Source organism: Rhincodon typus, chromosome 11 (genome assembly GCF_021869965.1).
Source record: "Rhincodon typus isolate 14 chromosome 11, sRhiTyp1.1, whole genome shotgun sequence".
Taxonomy (NCBI): Eukaryota; Metazoa; Chordata; class Chondrichthyes; order Orectolobiformes; family Rhincodontidae; genus Rhincodon; species Rhincodon typus.
Genome location: NC_063342.1, coordinates 72225701 through 72249194, shown reverse-complemented (window position 1 = coordinate 72249194; position 23494 = coordinate 72225701). Strand labels below are relative to the sequence as shown.

At 43.5% G+C, this 23494-nt stretch overlaps 1 protein-coding gene across 3 annotated transcripts in view; it reads left to right on the top strand.

The window, feature by feature from the left end:
- LOC125484359 (guanine nucleotide exchange factor DBS-like) overlaps window positions 1–21348 on the top strand; it is a 57000-nt gene extending 35652 nt beyond the window's left edge. For all 3 annotated transcript variants that reach the window (XR_007263166.1, XR_007263167.1, XM_048602611.1), the window contains exons 2-3: window positions 11574–11654; window positions 21228–21348. Coding sequence is in view for 1 of the 3 variants with exons in the window: in XM_048602611.1 (XP_048458568.1) it covers window positions 11574–11654; window positions 21228–21346 (200 nt within the window). In the remaining 2 variants the exon portion in view is untranslated. The remainder of the gene's footprint in view (window positions 1–11573; window positions 11655–21227) is intronic.
- The last annotated feature ends 2146 nt before the right edge of the window (window positions 21349–23494 follow it).

Here is a 23494-nt window from a genome sequence, read left to right as displayed (position 1 = left end):
CCAACCCAGTCAACATCTTGTGAACCTCCTCTGTACCCACTCTAGTGCTATCACGTCATTCCTGTGGCAAGGTTACTAGAACTATGCACGGTATAACTCCAGCCTCCTTGCTCTTATATTCTATGCAACATCTGATGAAAGCGAGTGTCCCATATATCATCTCGTCTATCCTCTTCAGGTGCTCTGCTGATTTCAGGGAGCTGTGAATAAATACCCCTAGATCCCTCTGAGCTACCCAGTGTCCTGCCACCTTGTTTCTTCTTCCAAAGTGCATGACCTCACACTTATCAAATACCAACTGTTACCGCTCAGCCCATCTGACTAACCCGTCAATATCTTCCTGTAACCTACGACGATTTTCTTCACTATTTACCACTCTACCAATCTTGGAGTTGTCTGCAAACTTGCTTAACACTCCCCCCCCCCCCCCCCCCTACATTTCCATCTACATCATTTAAGTTTATAACAAACAATAAGGGACACAGTACTGATCCTTGAGATACATTGCTGATGCTGGATCCAGCCACTCGGAAGTCTTCTGCCACTAGCCCTTTTGTTGTCGTATTACTAGGCCAGTTTCTGATCCATCCTGCCAGCTTTCCCTGAATTCCATGTGCTTTAACCTTCTTAATCAGTCTTCCGTGTGGTACCTTGTCAAATACTTCTCATTTGCATTTGCCTTGCAAATTGAGTACTTTTGCTAAACCTGTTTTTCTGTACCTTATGACTTGATATTTGAATAACATTTGTGTCTTCTGAGTAATGCACACTCAATGTGCTTCATAAGAACTGTGATTCAGTCTCTTTAATAAAAAACTTCGAAATGGTTGGAATATTTCCTTACCAATGATGCCAGCCTACTTTTCAAAAGTGCCAGAAATCACTTTATTTTCATACAGCGGTAATGTAAGTTATACTTTATTGAATGTTCCAAGAGAAATGTCATTCACTAAATTTTTCAAAGCACACAGCTCTAATACTGCTCAACGAGTAGCACTTACACCAATGCATTGTGTAATAGTTGGTGATCATCTTTATTGACATGACATTTGTCCCACACCAGGTGCTGAGCACATAATCTAAATTGAGGTTACTCTTGAAGATGAAACCTTCTACCAAAGGCCCAGCTGACAGTGTTGGTAGACTCCTAAGGCACTATTTGAAGAGCAAGAAATCCCAGCCAATTTACATTTTTGATTCACCACTACCAAAAGCACACTAACTTGTCATTTGTCAAAGTATTTTTTAGGAAATATTGCTTTTACGGGTTATGGGTGAGTTGTCTGTGAGTAGTCACTACATTTCAAAAAAAAATTTCAACATGAAGCTTTGGGACATTTCAACATAGTGAGCTGCTGTGTAAATGATTGAGTCATCTTCCTAAGAAGCATCTTCTTGAACTTCTAGATCTTTTGCACTCTGTTTCAAACAATCTGTTCTTCTGTGGCCATTTACTGTCTGCATTTGCCTTCTGTCCCTTGCCCTTTGTGCGCTTCCTTTCCTCCTCATACATCCTAGGTCCTTGCATCTTTTCACACTACTCCATGCTTACATGCCAGATATCTCCTCCTCACTCTCTTCACACCATTTCTTCCTTGCATCCCTACTCACTCACTTAGCCTTAGCTCTTGCTCCTCACATCTCTGAACCCATCCTCTTCATTATGATGCTCCTTCCACATACCTTCTCCCTTTTTGTGTTCCTAATCTCTCAAGTTAGCATTACCCTTTCCATTTTCACCCTCTATGCACACTATTGTTCTCACTGTCTTTACATCTTGCGCCTCTTCACTCATATCTCTTTCTGATGACCTTTTCCCACTAATTTCCTCATTTATTTTCCCTGTTGTCTTCATCTGGTGCTCTTTCTTCTCCATGTTTCTTCACAGATCTCCATTTCTGATCCTCCTTTCATATACTGTTTCAGCTCTTCTCATTCATTTTATATGCTGATCCTCTCCATCCATCTTATCTCTTTCAGAATCTTTTAGGGCTAAAAAAAAGACTTACCAGGATGTTGCCTGGAACAGAGGTCATTAGCTATGAAGAGAGGTTGGAGAAACTTGGGCTGTTCTCACTGGAACGACGGAGGTTGAGGGGAGACTTGATAGAGGTCTACAAGATTATGAAGGGCATGGACTTAGTGGACAGTCAGAAGCTTTTTCCCAGGGTGAAAGAGTCAGTTACTAGGGGCCACAGGTTTAAGATGCGAGGGGGAAGGTTTAAAGGTGATGTACGAGGCAAGTTTTTTTACACAGAGGGTGGTGGGTGCCTGGAACTCGCTGCCGGGGGAGGTAGTGGAAGCCGATACTATAGTGACTTTTAAAGGCGTCTTGACAAATACATGAATAGGATGGGAATAGAGGGATACGGTGTCCCAGAAGGGTAGGAGGTTTTAGTTGTGAAGGGCAGCATGTCAGTGCAAGCTTGGAGGGCTGAAGGGCCTCTTCCTGAGCTGTAATTTTCTTTTTGTTCCAGTTCAGTGTTATTTCCATGAGTAACCCAAACTGTCATTGCTAAGACAACCGTAACACCATAAGAAATAGGAAGAGAAGTAGGCCATTCACCCCTTGAGCATGCTCCACTCATCAATACGATCATGGCTGATCTGATGTTCTTCCTGTCTTTTCCCCCTTAACCCTTGATTCCCCTACTGATCAAGAATCGGCCTTCAATACGCACCAGGATTCTGCCCTCTTGTCTGTGGCAAGGAATTCCGAAGACATTCAGCCCTCTCACAGCTGCAGTAAGATTTTCCTACTCTCATACTCCAACCCTCCTGAAATAAGGGCCAACGTTCCAGCAGCCTTCCTGATTACCCGCTGTAACTGTGTGCTAGTTTTCTGTGTTTCATGTACAAGCTTCTCAAGTCCCTTTTTTATGTTACAAGTTTCTGCAGTTTTTCTCCATTTAAATAGCACTCATTTTGTTCACCCTTCCAGAATGGAAAACTTCATATTTTCCGAAATTATGTTCCATTTATTAACTTTTTCTGCCGACTCGCTTAACCTCCGTAAATTTTGCTTTCCTCTGGTAAGCTGCCTCACCATCAAATTTTGTCAGTCTGTGAATTTGGCTGCAACATGTTCACTTTCTTTCTTCAAGTCATTAATGCATACCGTAAACAGTTGTGGTGCTAGCACTGATCCCTGTAGAACCCCAGTGGTTACAGATTGCCAACCTGAGTAATAACCCCTTCTCCCGACTTACTGTTTCCAGACCATGAGCCAATGTTAGTTTAATCGAGTAGCAAATTCACACTGGAGAAGGATGGATCGCTGTAATTTTCTGAAACCCCACTACCACTTATACATATTTAGTTCTTTCATGGGATAGGGATTTTGCAGGTTGGACCTAGCATCCCTAATTACTCTTAACTCAGTGACTTGTTAGGATCTATCAGAGGGCAGTTAAGAGCCAACTGCATTCGTTTTGAAAGCAAAGGAGGATTGTGCACTTTATACTTTACTGTCACAAGGTTGAAAAGTATGCAGAATCGGGGCAATTGGCAGAATGAAGACTTCACTGGCTAAAAGTAGAGGCTAAGAATTGAGTAGGAACTCAGAGTGACAGAAGGTGGGAAGTGGCATCCCAAAGGATTGGATTGTAGACTTTTAAATCAAAAACGTGATTTCTCAATTGGCGGACAATATCAATGGGATGGGCTCCACTTAAATCATGCTGGGATCAAAGTGCTGGTGAATTGCATAACGAGTGCGGTGGATGGGGTTTTAAACTAAATAGTGGAGGTTTGGGGGGGGATGAGTTCAGTTGCATGGAAAACTTTGGAAAAAGTTAAAGGGGGGAGATGGCTCAGCAGAAGTTATTAAAGTTTTCAGAACAATTGATAGGACATATGGAATGGGCCAGAAATCTAACTTCAGGTACAGCAGGTGAGGGGGCAATATGAGAAGGTAATAGTCGACGCAAGACTGAGGGCCTTGTACTTAATAGCATGCAGTATACGAAGCAAGGTAAATGAGCTTGTAGTAGAGATTGAAATTGGCAGGGACGATGTCGTGGGTATCACACAGATACTTTGTGACTGCAAAGGGATCAGGGTGGTTGACTAAATGTCTAAAGATACACGTCCTATCGAAGGGACAGGCAGATGGGCACAGAGGGTGGCATTGCCTTGTTACTAAGAAATGCAATTAAATCAATGGCAAGAAGTGATATAGAAGGTTTAGAATCTGTGTGGGTAGAGTCGAGGAACTGCAGGGGAAAAAAGACAATGCTGGGCATAGTGTACAGGCCTCTTAGCAGTAGTCATAAGGTGGGGAAGAAAATAAATCGGGAGGTAGGAAAGGCACTATTACAATACAATCACAATGGGGGGCTTCAATATGCTGAAAGACTGTGTGTCATCTTGGTAGCAGACCTCAAGAAAAGGAATATAGGATGTCTATGAGATAGTTTTGTGAAGCCATTTGTGGTCGAGGCCATTAGGGAATAGGCAATTCTGGATTTGGTGATGTGTAATGAGGTAGACTTGATTAGGGAGCTTGAGATGAAGGAACCCCTAGGGGACAATGACCATAAAATGATGGCATTCACCCTGCAGTTTGAGAGGGAGAAGCTTGAATCAGATGAAATGGTATTACAGTTAAGCCAGCTACAAAGACATGAAGGAGCTGGCTAGAGTTGATTGGAGTAGGAAGGGAAGATGATGGAACAACAATGACAGGCATTTCTGGGGGTATTTTGGGAGGGACAGCAGAAATTCAGCCCAGAAGAAGAAACCTACATACTAAGGGGAGGATGAGACAACCATGGCAGGGAAATCAGGAACAGCGTAAAAGCAAAAGCATACAATGCGGTGAAGATTAGAGGGAAGCCAGAGGATTGGGAAGCTTTATAACTAGAAAGGATAACTAAAACAGTGTTAAAGGGGGAGAAGATGAAGTTTGAGAGAAAGCTAGTTAGTAATACAAAATAACGTTGCAAGGGTGTTTTTAGATAGATAGCTATAAGGTAAAGGAGAGGCAAGAGTGGGCATTGGACCATTGGAAGTGAGGCTGGATAAGTAGTAATGGGGGGAAAAAGAAATGGTGGAAGGAACTAAATACGTGCTTCACATCAGTTCTCACAGTGGAAGACTCCGCAGCATAGCAAAACGTCAAAGGAGTGAGGGGGCAGAGGTGCGTGCAGTGACCATCACTGAGGAAGCTGAAATGTTGATGGTGGATAAATCAGATGGACTATACCTCAGACCTCTGAATGTAATAACTGAAGACAATGTGGAAGCATTGGCAGTGATCGTTCAGGAATCACTGGAGTCAGGGTGGGCCCCAGAAAGCAGGAAAATGGCTAATGTAACACCCTTGTTTAAGAAGGAAGGGAGGCAGAAGACGGGAAATTATCGGCCTGTTAGCATGTCCTTGGTCGTTGGTAAGAATTTAGAGTTACTAATGATGAGATTGTGAAGTATTTAGAAGTGCATGGTTAACAAGGGCTGATTTAGTACAGCTTCATCAAGGGGAGGTGTTGCCTGACAAATCTGTTGGCATCCTTTTGAGGAGATAGTGAGCAAGTTAGACAAAGGAGAGCTGGTGAACATGATCTATTTGGATTTCCAGGAGGCCTTTCAGAAGGTGCCAAACAGGAGGCTGCTAAATAAGTGAAGAGCCGGTGGTGTTAGGGACAAGGCATTGACAAAAGACAGACCAGGGATAAAATGGTCTTTTTCAAGATGACAGCCGGTAACTAGTGGACTTCCGTAGGGGTCCCTGTTGGACCACAACCATTCACACTATACATTAATGATCCAGACAAGGGATCTGAGATCATTGTTGCTACGTTGGCAGATGACACAAAGATTAGTGGAGGAACAGGTAGTATTGAGGAAGCGAGGAGGCTGCAGAAAGACTTGGACATGCTAGGAGAGTGGGCAATGAAGTGTCAGATGGAATACAATGTGGGAAAGAGTGAGGTTATGCACTTCGGTGGGAAGAATAGAGGTGTGGACTGTTCTTTTCCAAATGGGGAAAGACTTCGGAAATCTGAAGCACAAAGGGACTTGGGACTACTAGTTCAGGATTCTCTCTGTTAACATGCAGGTTCAGTTGGCAGTTAGGAAGGCTAATGCAATGTTAGCAATCATTTCAAGAGGGCTACAATACAAGAGCAGTGATGTACTGCTGAGGCTGTATAAGGATCTGGTCAGGCTGCATTTGGAATATTGTAAGGAATGATGTGCTGATGTTGGAGGGAGTCCAGAGGACGTTAACAAGAATGATCCTGTGGATGAAGACCTTGTCATATGAGGTGCAGTGAGAATTCTGGGTTTGTACTTGGAGTTTAGAAGGATGAGGGGGCAGATCTGATTTGGTGTTCTGTAAGGTGCAGTCCAACTGCACATGGAGAAGGTGTTTCCACGAGTAGGAGAGATGAGGACCCAAGGGCACAGCCTTCGAGTGAAGGAACAGTCCTTTAGAACTGAGAAGAGGAGGAATCCGTTCAGACTGAGGGGTTGACTCTGTGGGACTCATTGCTGCAGAGGGCTTTGGAGGCCAAGTCATTGAGTGTATGTAAGATGGAGATAGATTATTTTCTTGATTGGTAAGGGGATTAGGGATTATGGGGAGAAGGCAGGAGAACGGGGTTGAGAAGCATATCAGCTATGATTGAAAGGCAGAGTAGACTTGATGGCCAGAATGGCCTAATTCTGCTCCTATATCTTACTGTCTTCTGGTGATTACAACCTCTGGAGTAAGTGGGGCTGTAAGAAATATGAACAGGAGGATGCTGTTGGGGCCCTTTTGAGCCAGCTGCGACGTGGAGTTCCTACGACACTCAACCCTGTGAGAGAAGAAATTCCTCATTCCTTAAAACAATTCTAGGACTATGCCTTCTGGTCCTATGCTCTCTCCAGTGAGGGAAACATTTAAGCTGTCAAGCCCCTTAAAAATCCTATATGTTTCAATGACATCTTCTCAAATTCTACTAAGTTCCAATGAGTAGATTCCCAAACTGTTTAGCCTATACTTTTTATAAAACGATCATCCTAGCTAACCTCTGAACTGCTTCTAATGAAATAATAGCTTTGCTTTAGATAAAGGGACCAAAATTGCACTCAGTACTTTAGCTAACACTGTGGGGCTGGAGGAACGCAGCAGGCCAGACAGCTGTGCTCCTCTGATGCTGCCTGGCCTGCTGTGTTCCTCTAGCCCCACACTGTGTTATCTCTGACTCCAGCATCTGCAGTTCTTGCTATCTCTCAATACTCCAGATGTGGCCTCACTAGCACCTTGTACAATTTCAATAAGGCTTCCCTACTCTTATACTTCAATCTTCTTGAAATAAGGGCTAATATTCCACTAGCCTTCCTGATTACCTGTGTGCTAGCTTTCTGTGTTTTGTGCACAAGTCTCCCGCAGCCCCCTTGTGTTGCAGCTTTCTGAACTATTTCTCCATTTAATTAGTTCTCTGTTCTTTTGTTCTCCCGTTCAAAAATGAGGAACTTCACATTTTCCCACATTATATTCCATTTTTCAACATTTTGCCCACTCACTTAACTTATGAGTATCCTGTGTAAACTGTTTGTATCTCTCTCACAAGTGCCTTTCTGTCTGGTTTTGTGCAGATTTGGCTACAACACATTCATTTTCTTAAGAACTGAAGAACTGCGGATGCTGGAAATCAGAAACCAAAACAAAAATTGCTGGAAAAGCTCAGTAGGTCTGGCAGCATCTATGGAGAGAAATTGGACTTGATGTTTCAGGTCCAGTGATCCTCCTTCAGAACTGCTGGTAGCTGGGAAAGTGTTGATTTTTTACGCAGAAGATAAGGTGGGGTGAGGGGGTAAGCAGTAAATAATAGATGGAGCTACAGCTCAGAGAGAGAGAGGACACTTGAACAGACAAAGTAGTGGATAACAGTCAGGTAAGGAAAATGAATAGTTAGTAATGGGGACTGTTAGTGGCTAACAATGCCTGTGTGTAATAGCAGACTGTCATAACACGGCCTGGGGTGCAGGACTTGGGGTAAGGACATGGGAGCAGCTGAAGCCCTAAAGTTGCTGAACCTGATATTGAATTCAGAAGGCTGGAGGGATCCCAAGTGGAAAGTGCGTTGTGTTTTTTTTTCCCCCAGCTTGAGCTGAGCTTCACTGGAGTACTGCGGCAAGCCTGAGACAGATGTTGGCCAGGGAACTATGTGGTGCGTTGAAGTGACAGCTGGAAGCTCTGGGTCTTTTTTGCAGACAGAATGTTCCGTGAAGCCGTTGCCCAGTCTATGTTTCGCTTTCCTAATATAGAGGAGACCCTACTGTGAGCAGCGAATGCAGTAGGCTCGATTTGAGTGAAGTGCAGGTTAAGTGCTGCTTCACCTGGAAGGTGTGTTTGGGCCCTTGGATACTGAGGAGGGAGGAGGTAAAGGGACGGTGTTACACCTTCGGCAGTTGCAGGGGAAGGTGCCCTCAAGCTATGGATGGGTGTTGGGAGTGAAGAAGGAGTGGACCAGGGTGTCCTGGAGGGAATGGTCCCTGCTGAAGGCTGGTAAGGGAGGGGAGGGGAATATGTGTCTAGTTGTAGCATTCTGCTAGAGGTGGCAGAAATGGCAGCTAATGAGCCTCTGAATGTGGATGCTGGTGGGATGGTAAGTGAGGATAAGGGGGAGATCCTGTTGCTATTGTGGGAAGGAAGAGAAATGGTGAGGGCCCAAGTGTAGGAGATGCCTTGGACATGGCTTAGGGCCTCCATGACTGCGGTGCTGGGGATTCCTCGGTTGAGGAAGAAGGTGGACGTTGCAGAGACCACCTTTTCAAAGTTTGCATTATCCTAATAGATGCGATAGAGATGGAGGTGCTGGGAGAATGGAACAGAGTCTTTACAGAGAGCACGGTGTGTGGATGTATAGTGGGTTTATAGTGGATAGTGGCCAGCCTATCCCCAGAATTGGAAATAGATGTCAAGGAAGGGAGGAGTCAGAGATGGACCAGGTGAAGTTGAGAGCAGGTTGGAAGTTGAAGGCAAAATTGATAAATTTCTCCAATTCTGGAGGAGAGAGAGGGAATCAGCACCGATGATATCGTCAGCATGCTGGAGAAAGTTATGGGTGGGGGCCGGAATAGGACTGGAACAAGGAATGTTCCATGTACCCCACAAAGAAACAGGCATAACTGGGGCCCATGTGGGTGCCCAAGGCCATCCCTCTGATCTGAAGAAAGTGAGAGGAGTTAAGATAATTTGTTCAATGAGACAATGAGCTCGGCCAGGCAGAGGAGAATGGTGGTGGATGGGGATGGGGACATTCACTTTCTTCCTCCAAGTTATTAATGTACAGATCTCCTGTTGCATTGCAAGAACCCTTTAGATTCTTCTGTGTCTTTATCCACATCAATATAAATCACACAGGTCTTGTATGTAGATTGAAATGTTAATTATCCATTATTGAGATATATTTCCTCTTGGAATTAAATGGACAGTTCAAAGTACAACTGTCTACAACCTGGCATTTTCAGTACTCTTCTGGGACTTTTTGACATTTGGGTCTGAAACTTCATGGAGAAAGCAAGACTCTGTACCTTAACCTGCCTCAGAAGAGACCTCTGAATCACACCCACCATCTCTTTCCCTTACGTTCTCCACGCAAATTCACTTAGTATCCAGCAAGGGCAGACCTCAGGATCCACGGTTAGATGAAATAAAAGAAAATTTGAAGTATCTATTACAGACTTGTAATATTATTTTAAAATAAAAATTCTAATTGATGAAAGCCCATTCAGTATGCTAGCTATCCGAGATGGTGGCAGAGTAGGACTCTCCATTTGGAGCTCCTCTGCTCGCCAGTTTCCTTTTCTTTCTTTCTTTCTTTTTCCCCTCTTTTTGTAGTTCCCCGACCCACAACTTTTGACTGCCCTGTCCTACCTGGAGAGTAGAGTTGAGGGAGACGGATCGTGGCTGGAGCCCGAGCGGGAGCTGAGCGCTCGGCCCTGTGGCAGAGAGGGTACAGGTACAGGCCGAGTCCCGGGCAGAGCGGCCTTGTGTTCTGGAGCTGGCGGGCGTGGACTGATGTTGGAGACGGAACTTAAGTACTTGTGGTCGCTTTTATTATCATTCTGGACTTTTTAAACTGTTCCCGTGCTAATGTTTTTTTTCTTTTAACTCTAACAACACTTAAAGTATCTGTACCTAGGTATTGTGTGTGTAAGATGACGCCGAGAGGTGATGTTACAAACTTTTCACTGCACTCACCTGAGTTCATGTGACAGTAAAAGCTATTCTGATTCTGATTAAATCCTTTCAAATACTTAACATCTCTGTCCTCATTTTCTTTGAGCATTTGATCTCTTCCAGAAAAAGCAAACTTTGAATTTTAAATTCATAATCATGACCACTTGGATGTACGAATCAAACTGTGAATTTACAAGCCCCTCACTGATAATTTCTGGAAGCAGTCAAACAGCGCCAATCCTGTAACGATAGCCCTTAGGTTTATGTCAACAAAAATCCATTGAAATTGCAAGAACTGACTTTTTTTTTCTCGCAAATGCTTTTTTTTAATAAAAGCTAAAGAGCAGCGGTTTTAGCTGATGGTTCCATAGACCTTTATATACCTTTTAAGCAAATACATATCTACCTGTATCAATCTCAACGGGGCCTGGACCTCGTCCAAAGGGGTGCCTGGACCTTTCTAAGAATACCTTGCCTCCCCAATAAACTCTTTTATTTTCAGTTATACACCATTTTCTCCAATGTCAAAAGATGATGAGTTTTGTTTTGGAAATCTTGATTTTGAAAATTGATTCTGTTTAAAGGCCGTTGAACTTTTAAATTTTCTGATGCTTTCATGAACAACAGATCCTGTCCTAATTTTCCCCTCTCAATTTTCCCCTTCCCCATCCTCTTGGTGAGTTCAATAATTTTAGGGCCCAAACTCTCCCATGTTCCAGCCTCCCAGCCCCCCACCCCACACACCAGGCTTTGTTACCACATAGCCTGCCGCTACACACCCCCCCGTTGTTAGTCACTAACAGTCCCCATTAACAACTGTTCACCCTCCCAGCCTCATCGTTAGCAACTCCTTTGTCTGCCCAACTGTCTTTCTCTCTCTTTGGGCTCTATCCTATCGTTTACTCCCTACCTCACCCACCTCCCTATTTTCTGCATATAAGCTGACGTTTTCCCAGCCACCATCAGTTCTGAGGAAGGGTCACAGGACCAGAAATATTAACTCTGTTTTCTCCTCCACAGATGCTGCCAGACCTGCTCAGCTTTTCCAGCAACTTTGTTTTTGCTCTTACTGAAGGGGTTGGGGGGAAACAAATTGAGTACTGGGACCATGTATGGGACTTCTGGATTCCGAGCTACGGCACCATTTGAGCTTTTATGGTTTCTTTTTCTTCTTTATTTGTCATGGTAAACGTTGTAAAGCGTGAAATCTTCATGTTCGTTCTTTTCAAAGTCATAAGTTCATATTTTAAGTTATTGGTCTCTGGGAAGATCACAACAAATGATCAAAAACTGTAGTATAATGCAATACTTGTATAATTCATTGTTCTGTGTAGAATGAAGAACCGATTTTCTAAATTTCACCTCGAGTTAATACTTATTATTTTGTTTGATTTCACAGATGAAACCATGCAGCAAGACAGTCCTGTATGTGCTGCTCACATCACTGAACAGCTGGCCAAAAAATTTGCTATTCGGTCAGGTAAGAATCATTGTTTACATCACCTCTCACTTGCTTATGGTCCCATTGACAGATGTGGTACTAAACTCGGATTATAATTCCTTCCTTTGTTTGAGAATGGGAAAGCCACTTGTAACTATTACAATGTAGCAATACCAAGTTGATTATTATTAGGTAACTGTTTTGGTAATGGTGCAGAAACCCAATTTATTACAGTAACTAAAATCTATATTCCGAGTCTTCTTTATTTTCAAAGAGCTAGAATTTAAAATGGTGCTGCTCCTTTGGCAGGCACAAAATGTAAAACCAAATATCTTTGAACTACAAGAAAGCAATAGAAGTTCGTTTAGGAATCAGTAAAGATAAATGTTTTTGCAAGATGTGAGCCTTCTTGTAGGCAATGCAGTTATATCTGGTGATGGGTGCTTCAGATGTAGCTTAGACCTCTTTTGAAGCAGTGCTAGTGATCCATATCGTCCATGGAGTTAATTTGTAAGTGTGTGTACATACGGGGATTCTAGATTTGGCTGTAATGTGCATTGTTCCTTGATGCTTGTTAACATATTGGAAAAGAAAAGTTTGGTTTTAAAATATGCACCTAAGTACACACAGTTGGTTGTACTTTGTTTAATTGTTTGGGACTTTACATTGTTACATACAAGCGTACGAACTAGGAGCACGTGTAGGCTATTTAGCACCTTGATCTTCCTCCATCATTCAGTACAATTGTGGCTGATCTGATTGTAGCCTTCTACCCTAATAACTTCTCAACCCCTTGCTTAACGACTATCGACTTCTATGTTAAAAATATTAACAGTCTGTGTCCACCACCTTTTCAGTAAGAGTTCAAAATACCACAACCCTCTTGGGAGGAAAAAAAAAACTCTTAACGTCTGTTTAAATGGGTGACTGCTGCTTTTTTTTTAAATGTTGGCCCTAGCTCTAGATCCTCCTATGAGAGTAAGCATCTGCTCCACAACTGTCCTGTCAAGATTCCTCATTTTTATATTCCATTCAAGTCACCTCTTACTCTTCTAAACTCCAGCAGATCCAAGCCTGGTCTGTCCATCTCTTCCTCATGACATGTCCCTCTTATTCCCACTGTTGGTCTGATAAGCCTTTTCTGAGCTGACTCTAATAATTTACATTCTTTAAATAAGGTCATTAATACTGTTTGCAGTACTCCAGATGTGGTCTTGTCTTCTACTTCTGTATTAATTTGCCCTTGCAACAAATGATAACATTCTGTTAGCCCAGAGCTCTATGCAGCTCAGCTATGCAATCTCTCACTGTTTAGAGAATTGCTTCTTGTTTTGTTCTTCCTGCCAGCATGGAAAATTTCACATTATCCTAAATTATACTCCATTGCCACATCCTTGCCCACACACTTAAAACCTCTACAGGGTCCCCTGTCTTGGGCAGGCCTTGTAAAGGTGGCCTGTTTCCTCTCTGACTCCTGGACTTCTTGCAGTCCTTGGTCAGGTGCCCCTCCTGTTTACAGTTCCTGCAGAGGGTCACCATGCAGTCCACTGCTCTGACCTCCTGCAGGTTCGGCACACCTCTATAGGCTGCCCCTTGGGTATGTCTGGTAGCATCTCCTCCCTCAGATCACCAGGCTGGATGGAGGGTGGACGATGTTTTCCCAGCATTTCTGATTTACGGCTTCCTCAACTCTTCAGGGCTTTTTTTGTGTGCAGCAAAGAAATTGGTTAAAAACTGAAAAAACTGTAGATGCTAGAAATCGGAAACAGCTACAGAAATTCTGGAAAAGTTCAGCAGCTCTGGCAGCATCTGAGGGGAGAAATCGGAGTTAATCTTTCGGGTCCAGTGACCCTTCCCAGAATGTTTGGGTCAGCCGTACGTAATAGTCAATATTGGTGTTAATGACACAAGTATGAACAGGAACAAAAACAGAAGTTGCTGGAAAAGCTGAGCAGGCCTGGCAGCATCTGTGAAGAAAACAAAATCAGAGTTGACGTTTCCGGTCCGGTGACCCTTCCTCAGAACTAAGTAAGAAGAGGGTTCGGGTTCTGAAAGCAGAATTTGGGAGTTGAGAAAGAAATTGAAAAGTAGTACCTCGAGGAGTAATCACAAGATTACTCCCAGTGCCACATGCTGGCATCGATAGGAACAGGAAAATCGATCAATTGAACGTGTGGCTGAAGATCTGATATAGGGAAGAAAACATCGGAATTCTAAGGCATTGGGATCAGTTCTGGGGCAGGTGGGACTTGTATGATCTAGATAGGTTACATCTTAACAGGATTGGGAATGGTATCCTTGCAGGGAGATTTGCAAGTACTCTTGGGGTTGATTTAAAACCAAGTTGTAGGGAGGAAGGGTTGGGAGTGTAAGGTGTAATTTGAAGGGTGTTAGGCTGGTAATAGGAAGTAAAAAGCTGCAAGGGAGGGTTGGAGGAGAAGTGAAGCCAAGAATAGAGTGTGTCTCGAATGCAGAATGATGTCAAAAAGACAAAGTTAATGGCACTACGACTGAATGCATGCACCACGTTGACATCCGTTCACTCCCTCCACCACTGATGCTCAGTAGTGGCAGTGTATACCCTATCAGTAAGATGCACCTTGGAAATTCACCGAAGATCCTTAGACAGCACTTCCAAACCCACAACCACTTCCACCTAGAAGGATAAGGACAGCAGTTTCTTGGGAACACCACCAGCTTCAGGTTCCCCTCCAAGCCACTCACCATCCTGACTTGGAAATGTATCGCCGTTCCTTCATTGTCACTGAGTCAAAACCTGGGAAACCCTTCCCTAAGGGCATTAAAGATCTACTTACAGCACGTAGACTGTAGCTTTCAATAAGGCATATCACCACCATCAAGGGCAATAAATGCTGACCAGCCAGTGATATCCACATCCCACAGTGAATAAAGAAGAAATTTGAGTGAAGAAAACAGGCACTTCATAAATAATTGGAAAATTTGGTACCAGCCAGCACTTCCACACTGTCCCCAGTCAAATGGAAAGCTGGAGACAGCACTCAAGATCACTAAAGGAATCATGAAAATTGAACAGATACAAAGGGATAATGTACAAGACAATCGTAGCGTGAAGAGATATGCATACAGAAAGAAAATAGCCTAAACCACTGATTAATGTCACCACATCCAAACTATTTTTCCAACAGCTAACATAAACTACTGAAGCCAGAAATAGTAACAGAAATGAATGACAAAATCAAAGTCAAATGACAGAAAGCTAAGCTGCAGTCTGCTAGAACTTGAGCATCAGAGAACCATAGCGTGCAAACATTCAAAATTCAAAATATGCTTAACAAAAGGCCACTTCTCCATACAGGTTCCAAATAGTCAAATTGTCACCTTGATGATACATAAACATGAATGACCAGCTATATCATTCCCAACTGCAGATATATACGTACAACTGGAGGAACTACTCCTTTGCTGCAAACAGCTGACAAAAGATTCATAGTCATCGAGGTCTACAGTGTGGAAACGGGCTCTTCGGCCCAACTTTTCACAATATAAACTAGTCCCATTTGCCTGTTTGGTCCATGTCCCTCCATATCTATCCCATCCATGTACCGGTCTAATTGTTTCCTAAATGATAAAATTGTACTCGCTCCCACAACTACCTCTGGCAGCCTGTTCCAATCACATGCCACCCTCTGTGTGGGAGAAGAAAATTCGCCCCCTTGGACCCTTTTGTATCTCTCCCCTCTCCCTTTAAACTCATGCTGTCTGGTTTTAGACTCCCTTCCCATGCGGAAAAGCTGTTGGCTATCTATCATATCTATGCCTGTTATGATCTTATAGACCTCCATAAGGTTACCCCTCAGTCTCCTATGCTCTGGGGGGAGAAAAATCCTAGCCTATCCAGTCTCTCCTTAGAACTCAAAACTAGTAAATCTTTTCTTCACTCTTTCCAGTTTAATAATATCCTTTCTATAGCAGGAGAACTAGAACTGCACACAGTACTCCGAATGTGGCCTCACCAACATCATGTACAGCTGTAACATGACGTCCTAACTCCTATATTCAGTGCTCTGATTGATGAAAGCAAGTATGCCGAAAGCCATCTTCACCACCATGTCTACCTGTGAATTCGCTTTCAAGGAGCTGGGAACCTGTACCCCTAGATCTCTTTGTTCTATAATATTCCCCAGGGCCCTACCACTGACTGTATAAATCCTGCCCTGGTTTGACCTACCAGAATGTAACACCTTGCATTTATCTAAATTAAACTCCATTTGCCATTCCTCAGCCCACTGGCCCATTTGATCAAGATCTCACTGCATTCCCAGATAACCTTCACTGTCCACTATATCACCAAGTTAGGTGTCATCTGCAAACTTACTAACCACACCTCCTAAATTCTCATCCAAATCATTTATATAAATGATGAGTAACAGTGGACCCAACACCACCGGTCAGAGGCCACCAGCCTGAAACTCAGCCCTCTACCATCACCCTCTGTCTTCTACTTTCAAGCCAATTTTGTGTCCAATTGGCTAGCTCTCCCTGGATTCCATGAGATTTAACCTTACTCAACAAGAACTGTGCGGTACCTTGTCAAAGGCCTTGCTAAAGTCCATGTAGACAACGTCTACCACACTGCCTTTCATCTACTTTCTTGGTCACCCCTTCAAAAACTCAATCAATTTCGTAAGACATGATTTCCCATGCAGAAAGCCACAAAGATGTGGGACAGACTGGAATAAGCAATAGTTTTTGTTCATGAGTGATCATTTTCTTTACAGACCGTGTATATTTGTCAACTTGCAGTTGCAAATAGTACATGCAATTTATGGTAGTTCCTTATGAAAAGGGGGTGAGTGATGTTTGAGGAAATGCTTTTGTGCGCTGTTACTTTCCATAGTTATGTGACTTGTAGTTGTTATCTGTTTACAAAGCGAAGCCATTGAAACCTACACATGGAGCACAGTGCTGTGTGAGAGTTCCCCGCTTTTGATCCAGAGACAGCGATGTAATGGTGATTATAGTCCCAAATCAGATGGGGCCTCAATGCAAATCTCTTTCCTTTGACAGGTTATAAGGTTGTACTGTACTTTTGGATTGTAACTTGAACCTTTTGTAAAGACTTTTACGGGGAAACAAGATATGAGGCATTGTTCCACATCTAAAGATAGCAAGGAAATGGATACACAGTGTAGTTACTGTTGATTATTTTGAAGATTACTGAAGGGTTTGAAAAGTCAGTTTTCAGCCAGTGGCTTGTTCTTCACTTATCTCTCACATTTTACATATTCACATTTTGTGAATAGTAGCTTGACTGAAAAAATGGTTATTTGAGCACCTTATCATTCTTACCACTGTGGAAATTTTAAGGAGAAAGATGTTTACAGCTAAAGATTGGGATTTGACTTTTTTTTTAAAAGGGGCTGATTCATCTTGCTTTCAAAAGCCCAACTTGACCAGAATTGGCCTTTTATAAACTGAGTTCGTCTCATCTATGTAAGTGAGATATCCTGCTGGCACGAGTCCTATACCAATCCCACACCCAATTTAATGACAAAGGGATTGGACCTAAAGCTGGGAGAGGATAACTTGATACTATCCCTAGATTATGAAACTTACAGGCGTAGCAGTGTTGTCGACCTGCTGGTCTCTGTCCAAAAACAGCAACCACTATGTCTCTAACCTCAAAAACCTCAGCACTGCTTCAAAAATATCTGGAGTATCGGGGCAAAGGATTGGTAGGTACTTGGGCGTCACAAGAAAGGTAGGTGGGAAAGGTGGAGTCCCAACCATGAATCTCTTGCGTACTATTCAGCTTCTACTACATGGTCCAAGTGTTAGTCTTTCCTTGGAAAAAGTGTGAAAGTAAACATGTCTCTCTACTTCATGCCCATAACAAATGAGCAACTCTAGTTGCAAAGCAGAGGAATGTTGACATTTTTAAATAACGCACAATAGCACAACAATTGATCACTGAAGTTTTAATCAGTGCTACATTCTTTGCTAGAATGTGGATGGACTGTAAAAGCACATGTCCATTTTTGAACTTTGTCCGATGAAAGCTGCGAATGTTAGGTCAGTGGATCTGGTGTCAGATCTGCATGGTAACTAAGGGATACCTTGGTTGCCTTGGTTACTACCTATATTTATCTGCATGCAGATGCAGTCCCTTGAAGCAGTTTTAAATCGCATAGCAACTAAACTGTGTCATCAGCTGTTTGATGATTGCTTCAAAATCCATTAGTGGTGGTGCTGCTGGATGGTGGCGAGCGGGAAAACCTGGCGATGGTGGCACTGTCGTTTTTGGGGTTCCCAGTCGGTGACACTGGGGGTTGTGACATTCCAAATGGTGGCTGCAAGGCTGGGGACAGAAGAGGCTGGTGATGATGACCTTGACTTTTTCGACCAGCAGCTACAGCACTTGTGAAGGCTAGTGACCTTGATTGTAGTGTATGTGGTAAGATTCTTGGTAGTGTGGATGAGCAGAGAGATCTCGGTGTCCATGTGCATAGATCACTGAAAGTTGCCACCCAGGTTGATAGCGTTGTTAAGAAGGCGTATGGTGTGTTAGGTTTTATTGGTAGAGGGATTGAGTTTTGGAGCCATGAGGTCATGTTGCAGCTGTACAAAACTCTGGTGCGGCCGCACTTGGAGTACTGCGTACAGTTCTGGTCACCGCATTATAGGAAGGATGTGGAAGCATTGGAAAGGGTGCAGAGGAGATTTACCAGGATGTTGCCTGGTATAGAGGGAAGGTCTTATGAGGAAAGGCTGAGGGACTTGAGGCTGTTTTCGTTAGAGAGAAGAAGGTTAAGAGGTGACTTAATAGAGACATACAAGATGATCAGAGGATTAGATAGGGTGGACAGTGGGAGCCTTTTTCCTAGGATGGTGATGGCTAGCACGAGGGGACATAGCTTTAAATTGGGGGGTGATAGATATAGGACAGATGTCAGAGGTAGGTTCTTTACTCAGAGAGTAGTAAGGGCATGGAATGCCCTGCCTGCAAAAATAGTAGACTCGCCCACTTTAAGGGCATTTAAATGGTCATTGGATAAACATATGGATGATAATGGAATAGTTTAGGTTAGATGGGCTTCAGATTGGTTTCACAGGTCGGCGCAACATCGAGGGCCGAAGGGCCTGTGCTGCGCTGTGATGTTCTATGTTCTATGTTCTATGATCTATGGTGCGAAGTGGGCAGTTAGTAGGCTGGTGGTGGGTCACCGGAGGAGAGAGGTTGGAACTTGAGAGACTGGCTGCGTTCTGGTCACGGCAAGATGAGTGATTTGTGAGGTTAGTGAAGGAGGTCCTAGAGCTCGTGGCTGTTGTCAAGTTGCCATGGTCGTACCAGACCATAGGGCTGCTTTCTCATTAGAGAGCGACAGTCGGGGGTGAACTAACCTGAGGGTTACTACAGCTCAGGCAAGGGGAGAGGTTGAGAAGGAGAGTCCTTTTGTGGTCATCTCAGCCAGTGTGGGAATTGAACCTATGCAGTCAGCATCACACTGCTTCGCAAACCAACCGTCCAGCCAACTGAGCTTGTTGTATTTGGAGGTTGCAAGCAGGCATCTGTGTCATTGGCAGATGCGTGGCTCGTGACATTGATGTGGATTGTTGCAAGCTTGCTGATGGTGACGCTGGCATTTCTGGTACTGGTGCTTATGAGGCTGGCAAGGGTATGATGGATTATTAGTAGGCCAAAGCTGCCAATGGTAGTAATGGCAGTAGCGGGACTGTTGGCTGCAAGGCTAGTGGAGCAAGACGGGTGGTTGCTTGCTGATGGACGCAAGGCTGGCAAAGGTGACGCTGATGGTGCCGACAGAGGCAATATAGTCGGTGACAGGCTAGTTGCTGTGGTGCAGGTAAGGTACGATACAGGAGAGTACGGGGCTCGCAGTTGCAATTATGGCATTCAACTCTGGCAGTTGCAGTGCTGATGGATGTGAGACAAATGGACACCAGGCCTGAGAGGATTTCATATGGCTTCTGATAGAGGGAGCATGGCGCCTGAACCATGAGTAGCCTGAAGAGGCAGTTAGAGTGACTTGTGCTGAAGTGGTGGATGCACAAGTCTGTAGACTAATGTGGGAGCAGCTGTTGCTGAAAGTTGTAAGCGGTCAGTGGCTCAGTGAAGGCTTGTGAGGGTTTAGTTCCCATTTGAAAATAGTGTCTGTATCAGTTATCATCTCTTAAGTACAGCGTATGTTCCCATTTTTTAATTGCATAATCTGGTTCCATTCCCGTCTGTACTACAGCATCAGGATCGGTTCCCGTAAGTGAATGCAGCATTTGGATCAGTTCTCATCCCTAATTATAACCCTGGGTTCAGTGCCCCTTTGCAACTACAGTGTCTGGTTCAATACCACTCTGTGACTACAGCTTCAAGTTCCCTTCTCATCTGGGACTGCCAACCACACCCCAGGATCACATTTTGCTTCAACCTGCGGTCATTGGGTTTCTGTAAGATTGCACCAATCTGGAAGATCTTTATTTGTGATCTGACTACTGTGAGGTTCAAGCAGGAAAACAACTTAAACATTCGGGTTTCTGCCGATCTCACCTTTTTTAAGTACAACTCGATGAGATGGAGGTGAGAGGGCTTTGTGTTGAGGGTCAGGTGGGTCCCTGTGGCGAAGGCGGAGACACTGAGGTGGAGGTTGGCATGGATGTGAGTTGCAGGAGGGAGAATTTGAGATGGGGGAATGGACATGTATGAGGTGGAAGGGGGTGGAACGTGGTGTCGGGGTGGGGGGTGCTGGATGGATGGGGTGGAGGGGTGGGATATGAAGTTGCGGAGTGGAACATGACATGGAGGAGGGTTTGGGCTGTGGGGTGGAGGAGGGAGGAATGTGAGATGGATGTGGTGGAGGAGGAGGAGGGTGTGTGACTAAGGAGGTTTAAAAGTGTGAAAGGGCAGAACAGTGGGAGAGAGGATCATAGGCAATAGGGGCATGTGGAGGAGAGGAAGGAGGCATATTGTGGAGCAAGGTGTGTGTAGAGGAAGATGAAGGACTAATAAATTGATGACGTTAAATAAAATTATACATTCAACCACCACATCATTTGTTTTGCTATGATCTAAATGGTTTGATTCTTTAAGGTTAACTTTTGGTTAGCGTAGAGGAGGACTTTTTGGTAGGATGTGCATTCATGATTAAGAGTGCACACCTTAATTTGTTGTCAATCATTACCATCTCAGGAGGACATGATATAGATATGACTTGTAGTTAGTCTATTAGTACCCGATGTAGACGTCAAATGTAGTTTCCTAGATAAGAATACATACAAATAAAGTTATCTTAAAAATAGAACCTGTCTTGTTATTTCAGTAACCCCTGTGGATGATTGGTACATTTACATTTGAAGAACAAAACAACGCAAACAGCAGTGTGATAATGATCAGATGTTTCATTTTATTGACATTGGCTAAAAGTTAAATATTGACCAGAACACTGGAAAGCACTGCCCTGCTTTTTGGAAAGATAGTAATATGAAACTTTTATATCCACTTGAGGGGGCAGCGATCTATTTTTACACAAGGATTTTTGGATATTTTTGGACTATTTACTTGAATTGCTTTGAGGCTGTGGAACAGCAATTATTTATTCATCGTTATGTTCTTTGTTTCAGGAGGCCGAGGAGCAGATGGCTGTCCAATAATAACCTTTCCTGAATATTCAAATTTCACTGATGTCCCTGAGGAGGAATTGCAAACTGTTATAACATATCTAACTAGTATTCCCAGGTAAGACTTCAACTAGTGTGTTGTTGAACATACATGGATGTAGCAGTGGGCTTGATCTTTGTTAGTTTGGGGGAATCTCTTCAGGTACTTTCTGAATAAGACTTTCTCCCGCACCCTTCAGCTTAAATTAAGCATCATAGCTTGCTGGAAGCATAAGTTTAAAATGCTGCAGCATGAGGCATAGACATTGTAACCTTGCTGAATGAAGTAACCAATTTTCCTTAACTAATGAAATTTAAGGATTGGGACAATTGACAAAGGAAGAGCTGAGTGGGAAGTAGGATCAATAAGAGTCGGATCAGGAATGTTGGGGTGGAAAAAAATGAAGAGGTAGAAAAAAGAAGAAACAGAAAAGAGAAATCAGTCCTGATGTAAGAATTGAAAATTAGAAATTTCTCAAATCTCCAGCTGCAATTTACCACCTGGAGGACTGGGATTTAATGCTATAAAAATGGCAAACTATTTCATATAATGGTACTGTCTGTGGAGAAAAATAAATGTTTCAGGTCAGTTGACCCTTCATTAGAATGGAAATGCTTAGAGAGTTAATAATTTTTAAGCAAGGAAGGGAAAGGTGGGGGAGGAACTTGACTGCGTTTTTTGAAGAAGTAACAAAGAGGATTGATGAAGGCAAGAGCGGTGGACGTGATCTATATGGACTTCAGCAGGGTGTTTGACAAGGCTCCTTGTAGTAGACTGGTCAGCAAGGTTAGATCACACGAAATACAGGGAGAACTAATCATTTGGATACAGAACTGGCTCGAGGATAGAAGACAGAGTGTGATGGTGGAGGGTTGCTTTTCAGACTGGAGACCTGTGACCAGCGGTAAGCCACAAGTATCAGTGCTGGGTCCACTGTTTTTGTCATTTATATAAATGGTTTGGATGTGAACATAGGAGGTATGGTTAGTAAGTTTGCAGATGACACCAAGATTGGAGGTGTAGTGGACAGCGAAGAAAGTTACCTCTGAGTACAACGGGTCCTTGATGAAATGGGCCAGTGGGCCAAGGAGTGGCGGATGGAGTTTAATTTAGATAAATGTGAGGTGCTGCATTTTGGAAACACAAATCAGAACAGGACTTATACATTTTATAGTAAGGTCCTGGGGTGTGTTGCTGAACAAAGAGACCTTGGAGTGCAGGTTCATAGTTCCTTGAAATTGGAGTCACAGGTAGACAGTGAAGGAGGCGTTTGGCATGCTTGCCTTTATTGGTCAGTGCGTGGAGTATAGGAGTTGGGAGATCATGTTGCGGCTGTACAGGACATTGGTTAGGCCACTTTTGGAACACTGCATGCAGTTCTGGTCTCGTTGCTATAGGAAAGATGTTGTGGAGTCTGAAAGGGTTCAGAAAAGATTTACCAGCATGTTCTCATTGAGAGAGGCTAATAGGCTGGGGCTATCTTCCTTCGAGCATCAGAGACTAAAGGGTGGCCATATAGAGGTTTATAAAATCATGAGGAGCATGGAAACAGTGAATAGCCAAGGTCTCTTTCCCAGGGTAGGGGAGTCCAAAGCTAGAGGGTGTAGGTTTAAGGTGAGAGGGGAAAGATTTAATTGGGACTTAAGGGACAACTTTTTCACGCAGAGGGTGATGTGTGTATGGAATGAGCTGCCAGAGGAAGTGGTGGAGGCTGGTATTATTACAACATTTAAAAGCCATCTGGATGGGTACATGAATAGGAAGAGTTTAGAGGATACGGGCCAAATGCTGGCAAATGGGACTAGACTAATTTAGGATATCCGGTCAGCATGGACGAATTGGACCAAAGGGCCTGTTTTGTGTGCTGTACATCTCTACGACTCTATGAATGGAAAAAAATAAGAAATTCTGTGAAAGGGTGGAAGACAGGGCAGGTTAAATGTCAAAAAGGATGATAGTGCAAAACAAAAAGGGATGATAATGGACAGATTTTTTTTTAATCACTCGCAGATATGGGTGGCTCTGGCTAGGCCAAAATTTCTTGCCCGTTCCTAATTACCCCGAAGGCAGTTAAGGTTCAACCACATTGCTGTGGGTCTGAAGTCCAGACCAGTTAAGTATGACAGATTTCCTTCCCTAAAGGACATTAGTGAAACAATGGTTTCATGGTCATTGATAGACTCTTAATTCCAGATTCTTTCTTGAATTCACATTTGCTATGGTGGGATAG